At 35.6% G+C, this 19,664-nt stretch overlaps 1 protein-coding gene across 3 annotated transcripts in view; it reads left to right on the top strand.

Moving 5' to 3' along the window:
* The first annotated feature begins 15,290 nt into the window (after positions 1–15,290).
* The window catches only part of phtf1 (putative homeodomain transcription factor 1), a 46,676-nt gene continuing 42,302 nt past the window's right edge, over positions 15,291–19,664 (top strand). The window contains exons 1-2 of one of the 3 annotated variants that reach the window (XM_012955549.2): positions 15,291–15,447; positions 17,698–17,773. In XM_012955549.2, coding sequence (XP_012811003.1) covers positions 17,729–17,773 — 45 coding nt within the window. In that variant the 5' untranslated portion in view covers positions 15,291–15,447; positions 17,698–17,728. 3 annotated transcript variants of the gene reach the window in all.

Genomic DNA, 19,664 nt, shown 5'->3' with positions numbered 1-19,664 from the left:
ACTGGGCTAAATGCTTTTTAAAGGCCACACCACTTCTATGGCACAGTGAATGGGCAATTTATTCTTATATCTATTTAGGGCCTTCCCCTCCCCCACCTCTCTGATATGGTTACCCAAATATATTTCTGTTCCTCTTAACTCCTCAAAAACTGAGGATTAAAGTATATTTATAAAGCACCCACCTATATAAATTCAGAAGCAATGTACAGTAAATAGGTAAAAAGGGCCCTGCTCATTATAAATTGAGCTCATTACATACTTCCAACCATGTTGTATATTTGGATTTTTATACAGAATGATTGAATGTTCTTAATTCATTAACTTCTTCTTTGACAAAAGATTCCTAAATTCTTAGATTCTTAAAACTGACCTTTTATTTGTAATTTCAGTTCATTATGTATAGACTTTTGCTTTCCAGTAAATGTACAGCTTTATTTTTGTTAGCTTTTTGTCACTTTAATGTCTGGGGAACGATATTAAATTCTTTAATATTTATTACTTTATAAATTTGCAGTTTGATTGTACTCATTGAAAAATGCTATCTTGCTAGCATCTTCTTTCCCCCCCCCCCCCCCCACAAATTTTCTGAATGTAAGGCGCTAATAAGTACATTCACTTTTTCATACAAGGCAACCCATAAAAATGATTCAGCTGGGGAAGGAATAGAACAGCTTTTTGAGGAAATTCTTAAACAATATAATCTTTAACAGTAAAGATGTTTTGATAATATATATAAATATATATATTAGTGTCTCAAGTGTTGAGATGGCAGCTATTTTGCCTCCCTATTAATTTCAATAAAAATGTGTGCAGCTGTACAGTATGTACTTAAGAATCTTTTATGCTTTTCTTCCCCTGTGCTGCAGCCTTTTCCTCTATTTAATGGTCACATACCTTACCACAGATATATTGCATAGAGATTCACATAAATAACTGATGTTGGGAGGTCAATTTGCCTAAATACTTAAATCATTATTTCTTACATGGGTAATCTGTAAAATCTGACACTTGCACTTGCAATTTCGAAATTGTATATAAATGGTTCTGACTATGCTGCAAAAAAGTGAGACCAATAAAAACATGTATATTGACAAATGAGTAAATATTTATTTTTACTAGTGGTAGAACAGATAAAATGCTTGTTTACCTTCTCTTAGCAATAACATTTGAATACAAAAATTCACAGAGGAGTTTGTTTTTTGTTTATGTTGTAAAAATAAATTTTCAAAGGGAATATGAGGTTAGAGTCTCATTTTTTTGCATCTTTGCAACAATTATCCTTTGTAATGCTAGAATCATTCTGTATTGATGTGGGGTGATATATGTATATATATATATATATATATATATATATATATGTATATATATATATATGTATAAATACATATATATATATATATATATATATATATATATATATATATGTATGTATGTGTGTGTGTATATGTAACCTCTTGTAGCTTATATATAAGTGCAGCCACTCCAGGGATATATATAATATGACATTAAGACGTTCCTTGCATTAAGCTGTATATTATCTAATATATGTATACATGATGCTGAGGTTAAACACTTACCAAATTCAGTCTTCTGGCTAAGTAAATACAACTTTTACGCTTCTGAAGTTGCCTTTGAAGCCTGGAATTGTCTGATTAATAATTGTTGGAAAACCGTTACAGCTAAACCTGTTTAATGATGTTGGACATAAAGATACATTTTTTTTAATTAGACTGTGCATAACATGATTATTAACAGACTAATTTAGAAAATCAGTTTGCTCCATTCAATTTTAGGGGGAAGCAGGGCAAAGCCCAACATCCAGTGCTCTTTAGCAAGAAGTTTGGGCAGCTATATAAGAACTAATTAGATGTTTGAAGGGAAATTCAGCATTCAAACTATTTATGTTCCAGCTTCTCCCCTCCATTTTAGTTTTCTTTGAAAATAAATGGAAAACTACAAATCACGGTTTCGCTTTTTTGCTGCAACTTTAAGCTGTTTAAGATTAGTGCAGATGTTGTCATAGTTGTTTTAGCTATCCTGCTGCTTTTGTACATGATTCTTCAGTGATTTTCAGAATTGTCTCTATTGATCTGAACAAGCTCAATTATTTTTGAGGTATATGTATAATGGTGATGGTAACACAATTCATGCCACACTTACATTGTGTTACAAAAGGAAAAGCCTAGGATCTTGAAAATATTGGTAGGTCATAGGAAAAAGAGCAACTATCCTATTTAGTTTACATATTTGCCCTTCACAATATCATTTTGATTTAACTCCTATTTCTAGTTTTTTTAGGGCCCATCTACTTTCAGTATGGTTTTTTTTAATGATATAGCTGTTTACATTAAGGTCAAACCGTCATCATAACCCTTCTTTTTACTTGTGTCAGTTGTAATTTTAAATATAATTACCCACATAAAGCTTTAAAGGATGTTACATAGACAGTCAACTGCATATCATGCTGATGTATAATTATTAGATTCCTTTACACTTAAAAATCTTTACATTTATGTTCTGGAGCTTAATATCTAATGAAGTGTAAATATTATCTAGCTTTTCAGGTGATGACGTTTCTTGCCATGGGTTGGTGAGCTACGTAACACAATCAGTAATCATCTTGTTTGGGTCTACATGCGTTCTTACACTTACATGCACCTGTGCCAGTATTGACCAGTAAAAAAGAATGGACTGTGTTTCCTTCTGTGCTGTCCTGCAATGGAGTGCAGAAGAACTCCACCAAAGGGGAAGGCAGGACCCGTGTTTATGATCCCCTTAGCAAGTTCAGTTTTACAGGGTGTGACATATACAGTGGAGGAAATAATTATTTGACCCTTCACTGATTTTGTAAGTTTGTCCAATGACAAAGAAATGAAAAGTCTCAGAACAGTATCATTTCAATGGTAGGTTTATTTTAACAGTGGCAGATAGCACATCAAAAGGAAAATCGAAAAAATAACTTTAAATAAAAGATAGCAACTGATTTGCATTTCATTGAGTGAAATAAGTTTTTGAACCCCTACCAACCATTAAGAGTTCTGGCTCCCACAGAGTGGTTAGACACTTCTACTCAATTAGTCAACCTCATTAAGGACACCTGTCTTAACTAGTCACCTGTATAAAAGACACCTGTCCACAGAATCAATCAATCAAGCAGACTCCAAACTCTCCAACATGGGAAAGACCAAAGAGCTGTCCAAGGATGTCAGAGACAAAATTGTAGACCTGCACAAGGCTGGAATGGGCTACAAAACCATTAGCAAGAAGCTGGGAGAGAAGGTGACAACTGTTGGTGCGATTGTTCGAAAATGGAAGGAGCACAAAATGACCATCAATCGACCTCGTTCTGGGGCTCCACGCAAGATCTCACCTCGTGGGGTGTCAATGATTCTGAGAAAGGTGAAAAAGCATCCTAGAACTACACGGGAGGAGTTAGTTAATGACCTCAAATTAGCAGGGACCACAGTCACCAAGAAAACCATTGGAAACACATTACACCGCAATGGATTAAAATCCTGCAGGGCTCGCAAGGTCCCCCTGCTCAAGAAGGCACAAGTGCAGGCCCTTCTGAAGTTTGCCAATGAACACCTGAATGATTCTGTGAGTGACTGGGAGAAGGTGCTGTGGTCTGATGAGACCAAAATAGAGCTCTTTGGCATTAACTCAACTCGCTGTGTTTGGAGGAAGAAAAATGCTGCCTATGACCCCCAAAACACCGTCCCCACCGTCAAGCATGGGGGTGGAAACATTTTGCTTTGGGGGTGTTTTTCTGCTAAGGGCACAGGACAACTTATTCGCATTAACGGGAAAATGGACGGAGCCATGTATCGTGAAATCCTGAACGACAACCTCCTTCCCTCTGCCAGGAAACTGAAAATGGGTCGTGGATGGGTGTTCCAGCACGACAATGACCCAAAACATACAGCAAAGGCAACAAAGGAGTGGCTCAAGAAGAAGCACATTAAGGTCATGGAGTGGCCTAGTCAGTCTCCGGACCTTAATCCAATAGAAAACCTATGGAGGGAGCTCAAGCTCAGAGTTGCACAGAGACAGCCTCGAAAACCTTAGGGATTTTATAGATGATCTGCAAAGAGGAGTGGACCAACATTCCTCCTAAAATGTGCGCAAACTTGGTCATCAAAACAAGAAACGTTTGACCTCTGTGCTTGCAAACAAGGGTTTTTCCCACTAAGTATTAAGTCTTTTTTTGTTAGAGGGTTCAAAAACTTATTTCACTCAATGAAATGCAAATCAGTTGCTATCTTTTATTTAAAGTTATTTTTTCGATTTTCCTTTTGATGTGCTATCTGCCACTGTTAAAATAAACCTACCATTGAAATGATACTGTTCTGAGACTTTTCATTTCTTTGTCATTGGACAAACTTACAAAATCAGTGAGGGGTCAAATAATTATTTCCTCCACTGTATCACCACCTTAATATGATTTATATTTTTCTTAAAAACCGAATTTGTCTACTTGCATCTCCTTTTGTATGGTGTTATGATATTAAGCAAATGCACCAAGGTAGAAGGGACATATCTGCTAGGATTCTGAATTGTGAAATCAGGACTCCCAATGACAAACCACCTGATCTACCATAGTAATATTTGTTTATTCCAAATTTCCTATAGCTGTATCCTTTCTGTTAAGGCCTTGCCCCTTTTTCAATCTGTAAATTTAAATGATGTTGCATAAATATAGACAGGTGAGAAGCATGTATAAATAAACTAATTATACAAATCTGTAAAACATCTTATAAAAACAATGCAAATGTATTGTATTGTATGGCAACTTCTCAAAGAAACAAATGTGGGGACCATGATCTCAACCAAATGCTAAATGTTTTCCTCATATAATTGTTCACTTTCTATGATATAATGTCATTACATACAAATGAGTGTTGCCTTTAATAAAATCTGTCTGTCCGTCTGCCTAGCTGGGCATAAAACTACAGAGTAAACTAACGATTACAGCCTGTTGCTTGTGAGATGCAGATAGTTCAGAATAGCTGGGTGATTTACCACTACATTCACATTGCCATTGGAAAGCCACAATGTATTAAAACATATTCAGTACCATCATGACATGTAAAGTCATTTAGGTGGGGTACCTTCCAGATGGGGTAATGGAAGTCTTTTTGTCATAGTATATGCATCACCTATAGTGGTGAAGACACATGCAGCGATTAGTAGCCGCAACTTTTAAAAAAAAAAGTCTGACTAAAACGCGGAGCAAAAACGAAGTGCAATTAATAGCAGTGACCTTTATGTTAAAGTTAATCTTCCCGTGTGTCTTCACCCTAATGCAACGTGCAGCGTGCAATTGAGATAGCCAGGGGGAAAAAAATCAATAAATGTGTAAAATAATAGTTCTTTTTAGAGTCCTGCTTCTGCTGTCACAGCTGTCTTGATAGTTTTAGGCTTTGAGAAGGTGGTATTTAGCCTAAAGCTGTTTTTGAGTATTATGTTTTTAGATGCTGTGGTCCATTTTAATAATAATAATTATAGGACCGAACTGGGTATAGTTGCTTTCAATATCTCATTTTGTATTTTACAACATCCCACACATAGAAAACATAAATGTTTTGTTTTCTGCATACTGCCATGCATAGACAGTTATATATTTGTAGTGGCGTAATTATATATACAGCAGACACAGTCATCGTAGGGGATGCCCGGACAATGCGGTCTGCTGTACCTTAATCCTCCCTCTCCAGCCCCTCTCCTACCTTAAATATAGCAGCGCAGGAGAGGGAGGAGGGACTAGTTACTCCATAGTTACATAGGGTTGAAAAAAGACCAGTGTCCATCAAGTTCAACCCATCCAAGTAAACCCAGCACACCTAACCCACACCTACCAATCTATACACTCACATACATAAACTATATATACAACCACTAGTACTAACTGTAGATATTAGTATCACAATAGCCTTGGATATTCTGATTGTTCAAGAACTCATCCAGGCCCCTCTTAAAGGCATTAACAGAATCTTCCATAACCACATCACTAGGAAGGGCATTCCACAACCTCACTGCCCTCACCGTGAAAAACCACCTACGCTGCTTCAAATGGAAGCTCCGTTCCTCTAATCTAAAGGGGTGACCTCTGGTGCGTTGATTGTTTTTATGGGCCCCCCTCAAAAGATTTTTCTGCAGGGGAGCCTGGCGCAACCAAGTTACACAAACTGTGTGTTCTGCAAGACTCTTGTTAAAGAGATACTGACACCAGAAATGAAACCTTTTATACATCTATTGTAACATTGTCTTAGCATGAGCTTTATAATTTTGGCCCCCTGTGAGGGGGCAGCCATATTTGTGCAGCAGTAGGCCGTTAGCATTAGAAGCTATAACTGACAGGCTGAGAAGGGGAAAGGTGAAAAAAGATCAACATGACCTATAGGTAACTTTTTATGTAGATTCATAATTTGAAAAGTAATTTTTTCGTGTCAATATCACTTTAAGCATAAAACAGTGAATCTCTGTACTGGGTGTTTATTCTTGTTTCCTCTTGTTGTTGAGGTTTGTGTTCCGCTAGTTTTTATTTCCTAAGGCTTATGTATTATAAAGGGGAAAATGTACCCTTTCAATTAACATTTGCAATGCTGTGGGTAACCTTTTAGTTGGTCTTTATTTTTTTTAACCAGTTGCCTCATTCCAAAATGTTTTCTGGTTGTCATGGTCACAGACTGCAAGTGGTCCTCTCTTATTCATCTTCCACTCCATTTACAAAATCACAGAGCTACAGAAGAAAAAAAATAAAAACCTTCAAAAAAATTGCAAGTGATAACAAATGTCTTAGAATAACATTGTCTACATCAGTGATCCTCAACTAGCAACACGTTTCTCACCCCACACCCTTTGATGTTGTTCCCAGTGGCCTCAAAATAGGTGTGCATTTTTACATTTCTGGCTTGGAGGCAAGTTTTGGAAGCACAAAAACAGTTTTATTCTAAACCGAGCCTTTTGCAGGCTAGATTTCTACATGAGGCTAACAAATAGCCAATCACAGTCCTTATTCGGCATCCCCAAAGAATTTTTTTTCATGCTTGCGTGACCCACCAACACTTTTTACATCTGACTGTGGCTCACGAGTAAAAAAAGGTTGGGGATCCCTGATCTACTTCATGCAAAAAAGTAAAGGTCAGCTATCCCTTTACTTTTTCCGATAAGAGTGTAGTTAAGTTCTGCAGTGGTTTAGAATCAAATGTGAAAATCTTAACCGCGATCTATCAGGTGCTCCCAAACCTAGTAAATATTCTTCCCTGTGTGCGCTGGGGGCGATTTTCTTTAATATTTCTGTATTTCAACAGTTGATGCTCCTTAATTATTTCAATATTTTGCCACATTATGTCTTATTGGATAGGTGTTTCTTACCCATTTTTAAAAGCTTGAATTTAACCAATTATCTGCCACTGTGGACATAGTTTTTTGTTTTTTTTTCATTTGTTACTCTGTAACACTGCAGTTGTCAATGGCTTCATGTAGGTTTGTGTACAGTTGTGTTAAGAATCATGCAAGCATATCAAGGTATTTCTATTTAAAATGGAAACTTAGTGGTTAAATGTCTTCCAAAAATGTATTTCTGAACTTTTTGCAGCACTACATTAAAAGTACATTTCTTCTGCCAGCATATGTTAGTGACATCTATGCTTATTTTTTAAATTTAGATTTAGTATATATTTGATGACAATTGTTAATAGCAGTGTGTTCTTTTAGCTAAATGTTAATATAAAATATTTGGTAATATGTATTTGTAAAATAGGGAAATGGAATGTGTTCTTTTACCTGTTTCCTGTAAGATATTTTTTTAAATAAACAAAACTATTTTACCTGTTGAATGTGTTATTTAAAGCGCTACTTTCAGCTTTCTTATAAATAAATTATACGGTCTCTGGCTGTTTGGTTTATATAAGTTTTTTTTTTTTTTGTTTTTTGTTTTTAGAATTTATTTTTTTTAGACAAAGAAAGGAACATAACATTGCTCTATACAAGTACTCAGAACACAGCATTAAAGGTTTTGCATGTGCACCTACAGTACCTAAGTATGCACTCCCCTAAATCCAACATGGGTTTTTTTTCTCTAAACTACCAAACCATAAAGCTTTGCCGATTTTGATGACATTCCCGAAAGTCATTGTAAAACTTCCAGTTTGCAGCATCTTATTTCCCACAAATTGTTAGGTACTAAGATAAAGCATCCTAAATATGATTGCCAGAGACAGTTTGATGCCCAATTGGCATAGGTTTACCTAAGTATGTGGCATTTAGGTGCCCTAAGGGAAGATACCCCCCTACCATCAATCTATCTCTGTTAACTACTGCAAATCAACGCATTAACTGCATTTTATGTGGTATAAAGCTACAAAAAAGTACATTTACCCTAGAAAGCCATATATTTTTGGAAAGTACACCCCAGAATCCAAAATGGGTACACATGTTAAAGTACCAAGCCACAAAGATTTCCAAAACTCACGTAAAAACTTCCACTTCTCCTACAGGACATTAGGTAACAAGATAAAAAACCCTCAAAATTAATTCCAGGGGTACAATGAAAAGTTTATATGTGGTTTTTGGAAAGTACACATCCTGACAAATCCAAAATAGGGAAAAAGTCTTTCTACACCAAACTACCAAACAACAAAGCTTTCCTAAACTTAGCAGTTTTGATGACATTTCTGAATCAACAAAAATTTAGCAATTTGCTGCATTTATCTTGCACAGTTTTTTTTTACATACAAAGGCAAATCACCCTAAATATGAACGTCAGAGCTATACTAAACAGTTTGATGGACAATATGCATGCCATACATGCATGTACCAAAGTATGTGGTATTTATGAACCCCTAATAAAAATAGTGCATATAATTTTTCTGGCCTGGCAACAACCCCCTGCCAGTGTGTGATAAGACTCCATAACTGTACAAAGACCCAATGTCTAGAATGTCCCCAGAATCCCTAGTAGTAATTACGCAGAGCATACATTAATTTTTGGTTTAATGCTTCAGAACACACAGTGCCTGGCAAGCTTCACTATTATGAGTACATAATTAAAGTATGCTCTGTGTAATTACTACTAGGGATTCTGGGGACATTCTAAGTGTAAAGTTCCAACTGCATTTTTGTAAACATGGGCTTCAAAGAGCACCAATGCAATATGTGAGTAGTTTTCATGAAACATACCTTGGAATTATTGCATGTTTGTATTACTATTTATTGTACATTATTAAATATGCACAAGAAAATAGATTATAATTTGCACAAATCAAAGTATAAGTATATCATGTACAGCTATGATCTCAAGTCTGTCTCCACGATTTGATCTACCATCCTAGCCAGAGTTCTAGAGCCCATCAATATCTGAACTGGGCAGAGGGCTGTCCCTGACAATGTTGGGGTCCTGATAAATTTGCATTTTCAGCTCCTACATCCTCCAACAGCAACTTTATTCTCATTTGTATATAGCTGCTGCTCTGTGGAGCACCCATTACAGCTGTCATCACTGACAGCTTTCATTATTCTTCCTGCAGCTGGCTGAAAAAAAGCTAACCACTGATTGGTTGCTATAGGTTATTACTGCCTAGGTGCAAATATGTGCAGTGTTTATAAATGAGCCCCCTTAGATCTTTGACGTGCATTCAAAAAGAAAGGGGCAGATTATGTAGTATGGCTTGCCATCTGACACCTGTTAGAAGGGAACTCTGCATTCTTACAAAATCTTGTGGTGTTGCATGACAAGTTTATGTGGGTGACATACAATCTGACCCACAAAATCTGATCAAAATCTCTGGTGTAGTTTAATCCAAAATGTTGAATCATTGGTCAAACCCCAATTAACAATTGTACAGAAATAGGGCATAGTATACATTTAATGGCTTAGTACAACTCTAACCCCATTAAGCAATAAGTTCTTACTTAGTGTGTTAGATGTGGAACTCATTTTCACCTTTGTAATTAATAACCCATAACTAAAACATCTTCTTCATTCCCAGATAGATCATGTGCCTGCAATATAAAAGAGTAAAGGGCTTTAGTCTAATAAAGATAACTGAAGCTATTATCAAGAGTGAAATATGATGCTTAACCATAATTTGGGGATCACAATCAATCATTTATTTTTGTGTGGATAGGCAGTGAGCAACTATTGATTGAATTTATAATTAAACTGAATGCCTTGGTGAGCCCTGTGATTTTGACTTTGAATTATGACCTGGAAAATCAATTTTTTAGACATTGCTATATATAAATAAGGATCATGAATGATACAGACCTGTGTGTATTTAAAGCCTACTGAGAGCAATACATTGATACACTGGAATGTAATTAAAAAGATGATAATGTAAATGCTATCATCCAAGAACAAGTTATAGCTTCAAATATGCTCCCAGTTGAAAGAATTAATTAAGCTTCTCTGATCCTGTAAAGAAATATATCACATCCCCAGCCCAGGTCCAGGGGCTTACAGAAGTAAGAACTGTTTGATGTGTAGGGGGACACACTTTACACATACCTACACGGGCAACAAAAATTGGAGATCAAACAAAGACGTACAGGTAATGTGTTACACTTTATCATATGTGATATTTTTTGCAAATATTTGAATGAAATGTATTAGTGTATACAACATGGTTTATTTGATGTTATTTTGACACTAAACAATGCCATGAAAGGTTTAATATGCAAAAAAGAGATATACTGTAGGCATGAGAAATGTGAAAAATGTCTTCACAGATCAATTGCTGTTTTAGTGCCAGTGTTGTAATGAACCTTTTGTTTGTTCATGAGTAAAAGATTATCAGAGACTTGTGTGGCAGCAGCTGTGTGTAGAGCATACACTCCTTTCACCTGAAAACTGGAACATCTGTGAATGAGAAAGCTCTTTGTAGTTTCTATCAGTAGTTTGAAAAATCTCTCTAGTTCCAAGATAATCAATAAGTTCCTAAAGGACTGAGCTGTTTCTGTCAGATTTCTTGTGCCTGGCACTGGGGAAAAAATAGATTGAATATTGTAAAGGGACAGTATACACCTAAAAACACACCTATGCTAAAAATGAGTACTATTTAAAGGACATTACATTATGCCTTTTGTTTTAATTGTAAAAAATACACATGTTCCCATTTTTTCATTATAAAGCACAAATTTGAAAGTTGGATACCTTTCACTTAACCCCCCCCCCTTCCTTTATAAAAATGGCAACTTGTTTAGAGCTCCCTATCTACCTTTGAACCCCTTCTGTAAAAAGCAACCTTTCAGCAGCTCATTATCAGGAGCTTCACAGTGAACTGCTAATTAGTTTTAGCAGCTCCACTGAGGTTTTGTGAAACAGGAAGTACTAGGAAGTGAAGCTGGCTTCATATATTTAGTGTCAGAAATACAGCCATATGAAAAAGTTTGGGAACCCCTCTTAATTCTTTGGAGTTTTGTTTATCATTGGCTGAGCTTTCAAAGTAGCAACTTCCTTTTAATATATAACATGCCTTATGGAAACAGTAGTATTTCAGCAGTGACATAAACTTTATTGGATTAACAGAAATATGCATCATAACAAATTAGACAGGTGCATAAATTTGGGCACCTGAACAGAGAGTTGATCCTCCTTTTTCAAATGTAACAGTCTCTAGATGCCTCCTATAGCCTTTGATGAGTGTCTGGATGGCTGTATTTTTGACCATTCTTCCATACAAAAGGCAGAAAGCTGCCTTTTGAAGTACATCAGGCTTCTGCTACATTTCAGAGAATAATTTTGATAATTCTCAAAGCTTATAGCAAATATGTCTCTGCCTATCTGGACAATGTTTACATTTTAGCTGACTGGAAAAGCCATGTGTAAAAAGTAAGTATAAGATTTAATATAATATTAATAGTAATATGTCCCCCGGCATCAACTTGGCCACCTCAGGTGGCCAGGACCTCTGAGGTGGCGCTGCTCACCTTTAAGCAAACAGGGATTATTTGTCCATATATTGCAATATACTTCAAGATGGCCAACTATGTCAAAATCATCCCTGCTCTGGCCAGTCCTCCACTCACTTTCATCTGATTCATTGAGAATTTTACTACTTCAATATACATTTAACAAAGGGACTGAGTTTTACCTGCAACTTAATTCCTTTCAAGGTTAAAACCCCCAAATGGTTGCCCATTTATTGGCCCATTGGGATCACCTAACTGTAGCTGGAAAGGGTGGGAGCTACAACATGGAGCTGGCCACTGTTCCTGTATAAACTATAACAGTATATATATATATATATATATATAGTTATATTGAATTAAAAATCAAGCGATTGTTACAATTAGATGATTAAACTACAATATTTACACTATTTACAGACAGAGATTATTTATACAGTCTAAATTATTGTTACCACCAGAGTAATAGAATGGAGGTCAACTTCATTCTTCCCATCATGAATTCCCCCCGTCCTTCAGCACCTCTGGTCAGCAGTCCTCACATGCTGTCCTGTCACAGGATCCTCCATTTCTTCACAGGCCAGGTTTTCAATACCTCTGCCATCTCCACCTAACAGGTTTCAACTTGTTGGGGGGATGATAAAGCCCCCAGCTAGCCTTTTGTTAACATACTGTTAAGAAGGTTACTTGTTTACAGATTTTATGGCTCCTGTAGCAAACATCGAGGCCAACTACTATTCACAGGAATATACTGTATGTATAATTTGAGCCTGAGTGTGACTTGGAATGTAAGCTTTTTGGACAAATGCTTTTTATTAGCAAGCCTACAGATGGACATATAAATCCAATATGGCAATTTCTTACAAGTACAAAAAAATCTAGGTAGTTATAAATTCTCAAAACTTTTCAGTTAGGATTGTTTTTTTTTCTAATTTCCTATTTGTCATCCTTTTTCCAGAATACAGATTGAAATGCTAACTGGTAGCATTTATTAACACTATAAAACATGAAAAAAAACTACTGGAAATTGACTTACAACATTGTGGAATACCTTTGTACACAGCATATTAAAAGTTAATTACAAATTGTATAAGGTGAACTATCCCTTTAATGACTGTCCATTCTTCAACTTATGACCTGGGTTCTTTTGGAAAAGGGGTCTTTCATCATTATGGAGCACCACGCTTTTTGGACAGATATCAAATAGGCAGCCTGTCTTCGTCTAGAGGCCCCCATGCACAGAGCTGGTATTTTTGGTCTGGAGGATCAAAGTTTTTTTTATTGGCCAGTGTATGACCTGCTTAAAGGAGAGGAATACCTGGAGTCAGTGGGGTACCAATATAATAGATAACCCCCAAGTGAATCAAATCTCTAAGTTTTTTTTACCATTCAGTACAGCTTTTAGGAAAAAAATGCACCAAACCATAGCCGCACCAACATTTTACTTACCTTTCCCTAGTTTTCTAGGGATGCTCACAAATGTGCAATGTGGAACTAAAAATGTATACTTTACTGTACCTGTGCAAGCTCAACCTAAGCCAGGTATGCCTAGGATTTGGTAGGGTGGTGGTACAGCACCTTTATTTTTATTTTTTTTGTCCAAAACCAGTGCATTTTTTTTTTTTAAAAAAAGCACGTCTGGGAATGATTTCATCTACTGGGGAGTACTTAACTCACTGATTATACAGAAAATTTATCTATGCTGACTCTTATTTGCTACTTTGTTTAGGCCCATTTTGCATGGATTCTATTGCTTTGCATTTTTTCTGTAAATGCAAATGCAGAGCTATTGGTGCATATTTATTAAACGTGGAAAGTAAACTCAAACAATTACACTTTGATTGATTGATATGCCCATTGCTTTAAAAAAAATACCTAAAACAAAATACCCACAATAAAGAACAGCTGCAACACTTATGCTATAGGTTTTCCATTAGAGAGGATGCACCACCAATACCTTGTTCCTTGATCTCTGTGGTTGTTCAAGCAGTCTTCCATCAGTGTACAAGCAGTTGCTGATCACTTCTATAGACTTGTGTTTGGCATCCTGGAAGTACAGAAGAGAAAGAAACCAATTTTGGACAACTTGCAATGCAGGAGTTATAGCTAATCACTATCAGGAAACCATAGGATATTGCAGTAACATTCTGAAGCAACTTTTATACTGACAGAGCAAAATAGTATGTATGCTGTATTTCCACCATGCAAAAAAGGTTGAAACTGTATCAAAAGCTATAGACAGTGTGTGCAAAGAACATTACTTCTCAGCATTCTTTTAAGGCACATTTAAAGAATAGGCAACACCTGGCATTCCATTTGCCGTTTTTACTCTGGATGGCACTGGTCCAGGGAACTCAGTAATACAGTGCTGAGCTGCCATTTCAAAACTGTGAATATAGTATATTAGTGTATGTGTATATATATATATATATATATATATATATATAAGAAGAAAAAGAAGCCGCTCTCTCAGGACTTAGGTGCAAAAATAAAAAGTAATTTATTGAGTAGACGAACTGACGTTTCGGCTGAACACCTCAGCCTTTCTCAAAGTTAAAAACACATTGTGAATGCTAACATTAAATACAGTGACTGGCGGGAAAATACAAACAGAAACTGTAAAAAAACTTTCTGAATATTTAGACAGAACCTAATTTCCTCTTATCAGAATGGGTACCCTTGTGTCTGCTGAAAGGACCTACTGGTAAATAAAGCATTATAGAGATTATTATATGATCTTATCTTATCACCCCTTAAGTGCCTAAAGCTTAACTAAGCTTTTTTCACATGAATTCTGTGTAAACCTCTGTATAAGATGTCCTCCATCAACCACTGACTAGACTGATCTGAGCCAACAGTGCAGCTATCACGTGGCTCATCGCACTCTGGCTCCCTTATTGTATCCACTGAAGAAAAGTACTGATTTAGCACATTTGCCTTTTCCGGATCCGTTATAACCATACTGTTACCATAATTCAATTGAGCCACACTCTCAACCCGCATCTTTTTACTACTAATATACTTTAAAAACTTTTTGGGGTTAGTTTTAGCCTCTGCTGCAATGCGCTCCTCAATTTCTATTTTTGCCTTTCATGTTGCTGTTTTACAAAACTTGTTATAGTGTTTATGTTCAATAAATACAGCTATTGTGCCCTCTGACTTGTATTTCTTAAAAATATCCATAAATAAGATATAATGACTTTCCAGCCTACACATTGGACTTCTAAACTTGTTCCACTGCATAAGGTATTAACAGATTGTACTAGTTGATAAAAGGGCTTTAGCTGTCGACTTCATGCTCTGGTTCCAAAGGTTGAAAGCACTACCCCTTTAAATACACAATAGCTACAATAGATTTCATCACAGACCCGGAAAAAGGAAGTGATTGCAGTTTGTGTGAAAGTGGGATCTCCTCTGTAATACTTTAGAAAAGACACCTTGCTGTCAGTACATAAAGATCAAGAGCGCATGTTACCCTGAAGAAAAATATCTGCACTCAGCGTGTAACCACTGTAGCTAATGCAAGGCTTCAGCACTGTAAGTAACAGTAAGTGAGGACAGTCTTACTCTCCTTCTAATGTTTTTTTTCTATGCATACTGATGAAATCACATTCTGAAAATAGGTAATAATAATACAGATTATAGCATTGCTGATACTTGATCAGGGTATAATATTCTGATTTCTGAAATATATTTGCAAAATACCTAATATAAATATGGTATAAAATACATTTACAGACATCCATAGCACTTCTTGTTTTCAATTTATGTTTTTATATGTTTTGCAGCTTTATGCTTTTATAATACTAACATACAATCATATATCCTTACAGGGGTAGGTCACCTTCACAAAATATAATATTTTTACATATTTCACTACAAATTAAGATGGTTTATTTTATTTTTTTCATATAAGCATTTTCCCAAAAATGTATGTCTTAAAAATTGATTTGTTTTGTCCTTTCCCCTGTGTTTACTAGTAACAACTCAGTAAGCCAGGACACCAACTTTCTGCATTATTTGGTTTTTTTTCTAAGCTGCACTAGGGTCTGATACATCATATGTAACAATGTGATGTGTTACCTGCTGGCAAAGTTTCAAGTTTCAAGGCAACTATTATGCTTAGTAGGAACTCAAGCTGCTGACAAAATGTTTGTATTAACTAATGAATCAAACCAGTTTTTGCTTTATATTGCTTTATATGTTACTCAGTATGTCCAATGTATGAAACCCACTTATTGTACAGCACTGTGGAATATGTTGGCACTTTATAAAGAAATGTTAATAATAATAATTGTTGATAATAATAGTTGATTAGTTGGAGTTGGTAGCCTGGCTTGCAACCTAGGAAAAAGAACTACAGAACTGAATACAGACAAATATATCATAGTAATGTAGATGAGTTTGAAAAAGACACATAAGGGTAAGGCATTAGCCTCACCTTCCAATAATGCCTATTTTTATAGGCTGCCCTTAAATTGCTTTATATTTAAGGGCAAAACATTATATGTCAAACATTCAAAACATATATAAAATGGGACAATGGGACAAGTCCTGAAACAACTTTGTACTATGTTGTCATTTCAAAATGTGTCAGCTGTCAGTGCACCATTGTTGCTTTTTCAAAGCTTTTATCTTATGGCAATCAATTCTTTTAATTTGTGCACATAAACATAAAAATGATACAAAGATAAATATTAAGTTGAATAAACTTCTTACAGGAAACACGTTCCAGGGTTTGGTATGTGGCAGATAACATTATGTAGGCAAACTGAAATGGAACCTTCTTTATTATTTATGTTCTCTTACTATTTACATTCCCTGTTATGTGAGTGTTATGTGAGAGAGTAATCCTGCTAAGAAGGTAGCTAGGGGACTAAAGCAAAGTAGAAGCAGTGGGACAAGTGCGGTGAATTGTGCTATAGATGTCTGAGGATAGAGATCATGCAGGGTATGGAAAGAGGGTCCTCTGTTGGACAAACAAGATTATTCCTTATGCAGGAGCTGAGCTGAGGAGCCAAGGAAATTATTTCTACTGCAGACTTAAACAGAGAGGTTAAAACTGTGAGATTAGTTTTGTTAATCCTGCTTTAAGGGCTGCTAGAGAAGAGAGGGGTTTTGTACGGCCAGTGGTACCAAGCATTCTGCTATGGGTTTGCTGCAGTAGCTTCATAGAGAGAGATGGGTTAATCTTGCTTAAAGAGAGATAGAGCTGTAAGGATACCTTTTGGTATATATACCCATATACTCAAGACATGGGAATAAATAGTTTAATATGACAATTGTTCCAGAGCATCAATATGATGTGCTTTATTTGTATATCTATATATATATATATATCATTATCATATATCGGTATCACTAGATATAGGTAGAATGTCCTAATATTCTGCTCAGTTTTCTAGTTATAGTGCTCTTGAACTAACCAGGTTCATGCCATAAGAAAAAAAATCAATCTACATAATATTACTGACAGAGACTTGTTATTCAATGTGGGTCAATCAATAAACATTTATAAGTTAACCGTTTTTAAGCAAATATGTGATTGGTTATTATTGGTTGCTAGACCCAGTGCAAACTTATGAAATACCTTTATAATATTACCCTCCCTTAATGTGACCAGATATTACATGTTTTATATTTGGTGACTGTTGATGTGCAGGTCACTTTCAAGAAGAGCATAAGAGTATTACTTATAGTTCTTTAACATGTGTATGGATCAACATTGTTTTTTTTGGCATGCTTACACACTCTTTATTTCTTATTTGTTACCTGCTCTATTTAAAGGGTTGCCATTCTGACGACTCAATGGAAAAAGATGGCCACTGAAAAGAGAGATGCCATATCTTGGTATCAAGAGAAGGTAACTTGTTAGGAATGCTGGCTTAATTTTCTTACAATTAGTGTTAACCTGCCCATACACTAGGAGCAAATGTTTCCCCCAATATGCCCACCTAAGGTTGGGATAATCCGATTGTTTGGCCCTATTCCAACAACGGGAATACAAGCCATCATAGTGAGGACCGTATTAATGAGATGATGTGGTCCTCGATCTTAATGGAAGATCAAACCTGCCTGATCAACATCTGGCCAATTCTTGGTCAGTTAGGCCCATCAGTGGGCCTCATACACAGGCAGATAAGCTGCTGAGTCAGGCTGAAGGGGCAAAATCGGCAGCTTAAAACTGCCCATGTATGGTCACTTTTATACAGAATAATGTTAGAAGGTAGAGAGACTCAAATCTACAATAAATTAAAACACAGTATAATAGTGTGCAGTTATTACATACAATATAGGTGACTATTCTTAGATACCTTACTTGAAACCAACAGTCCAGGTTCTGGGTACGGTGGGTCTAACTCACAGTAGCTGCAGCCCTGTATTAGTGCTGTACTGCCATTTAATTTGTCAGGACTTTGTGTTTTATTTCATTAGAGATAAAATATATTTTGCCACCAAATTAATGTAAGCAAGCAAATTTGGGTTTAGTTGAAGGTTTAATTAGGATTTTGTTTAGTGCATAAATATTTTATATGTCCATTTCTTACAGACAGATAGAATCATTACATTCATTACAGACAAGCATTTTCATCTTTATTTATTTTATTCTATAAGGATTTTTTTTTTGAGATCATAACAGAATAATTGAAAACAAGAATCAACAAAATTCCAAGATGTGCACCATGTAATCTAAAAACCTTGTAATCTAAAAAGCTTGTAGTGGCCTTAACCTAAGTGGGAGTTATTAATCATTAAACAGACAACACCATATGTCCCAAACACAGTTTCATTATGTAATAAAAATACACAGTTTCTGGCCACCTGGGTACAAGCAACATGCCCAAAACAGTACAGAAATGCAGAAAAATTAAAAATGATTTAATGAAAAGTATATATGTACTTCCATGGGCATGTTCCTATGAAAATAACTAGACATAAAACATCTGACAATTCCAGCATAATACTGCCTACCACAATAAGGCATAACATGTTGTGCCAGTAAGTAAATTGCAAATGGGTGCAGCTTGCAAGTGCTTTGCATATCATAACTATCTCTATGTCTGGGTTATGTGCGAAGTTACTGCTTTATATAGGTTTTCCATTCTATTTTGTAAAACAAATATTACAAAATGTTTGACAGGAGAACTTTGGTCAGAGATATTGTGTAAGTTGACAGAGAAATAGAATAGCTTATCTTTAGAATGCAAAATCTGCAACCAGAGAAACACTTATATACTTTCCTTAATTTTATGAATCTCCCAGTCCTTTGATTTTAACTATTAATTATAGTAACTATTAAATAGAACTATGTACTTTTAAAGAAATTATTATCGTAGCTGCTCTAAGATAGTCAGGAAGAAAAATACAATCAGTATTGGCAGAGAATAACCATATAATACATAAAATATCCTGTAAATGATTTCTTTATAAACAGTGCTTAGTGATGTCATCAGGAATAATCAGGTATAATAAACACACACTGCAACTAAAGTATCATGTAAATCTGTAAGAAAACTTGAGGTAATGTAATGTGTACCTTAAAAGGAAGTAGCTTAATTGTAATAAAGAAACTCCATGTGGTAAAAATTGGTACATTGAAGTTTTCAGTAAATATGCAGTTTCTGCTGAACAAAATACAAATAGGACAAAACACATACAAATGTAATTTGATGATGCAGGTTAAAAAACTGGCTTTTATTATTTGTGTGCAAAAGACCAAGTATCCCTTTACATGTAAATTCTATATGTAAAAG

This window comes from Xenopus tropicalis, chromosome 2 (assembly GCF_000004195.4).
Source record: "Xenopus tropicalis strain Nigerian chromosome 2, UCB_Xtro_10.0, whole genome shotgun sequence".
In the NCBI taxonomy this organism is placed as follows: domain Eukaryota; kingdom Metazoa; phylum Chordata; class Amphibia; order Anura; family Pipidae; genus Xenopus; species Xenopus tropicalis.
Note: the sequence above shows the minus strand (reverse complement) of the source record. Positions and strands in the feature narration are given on the sequence as shown.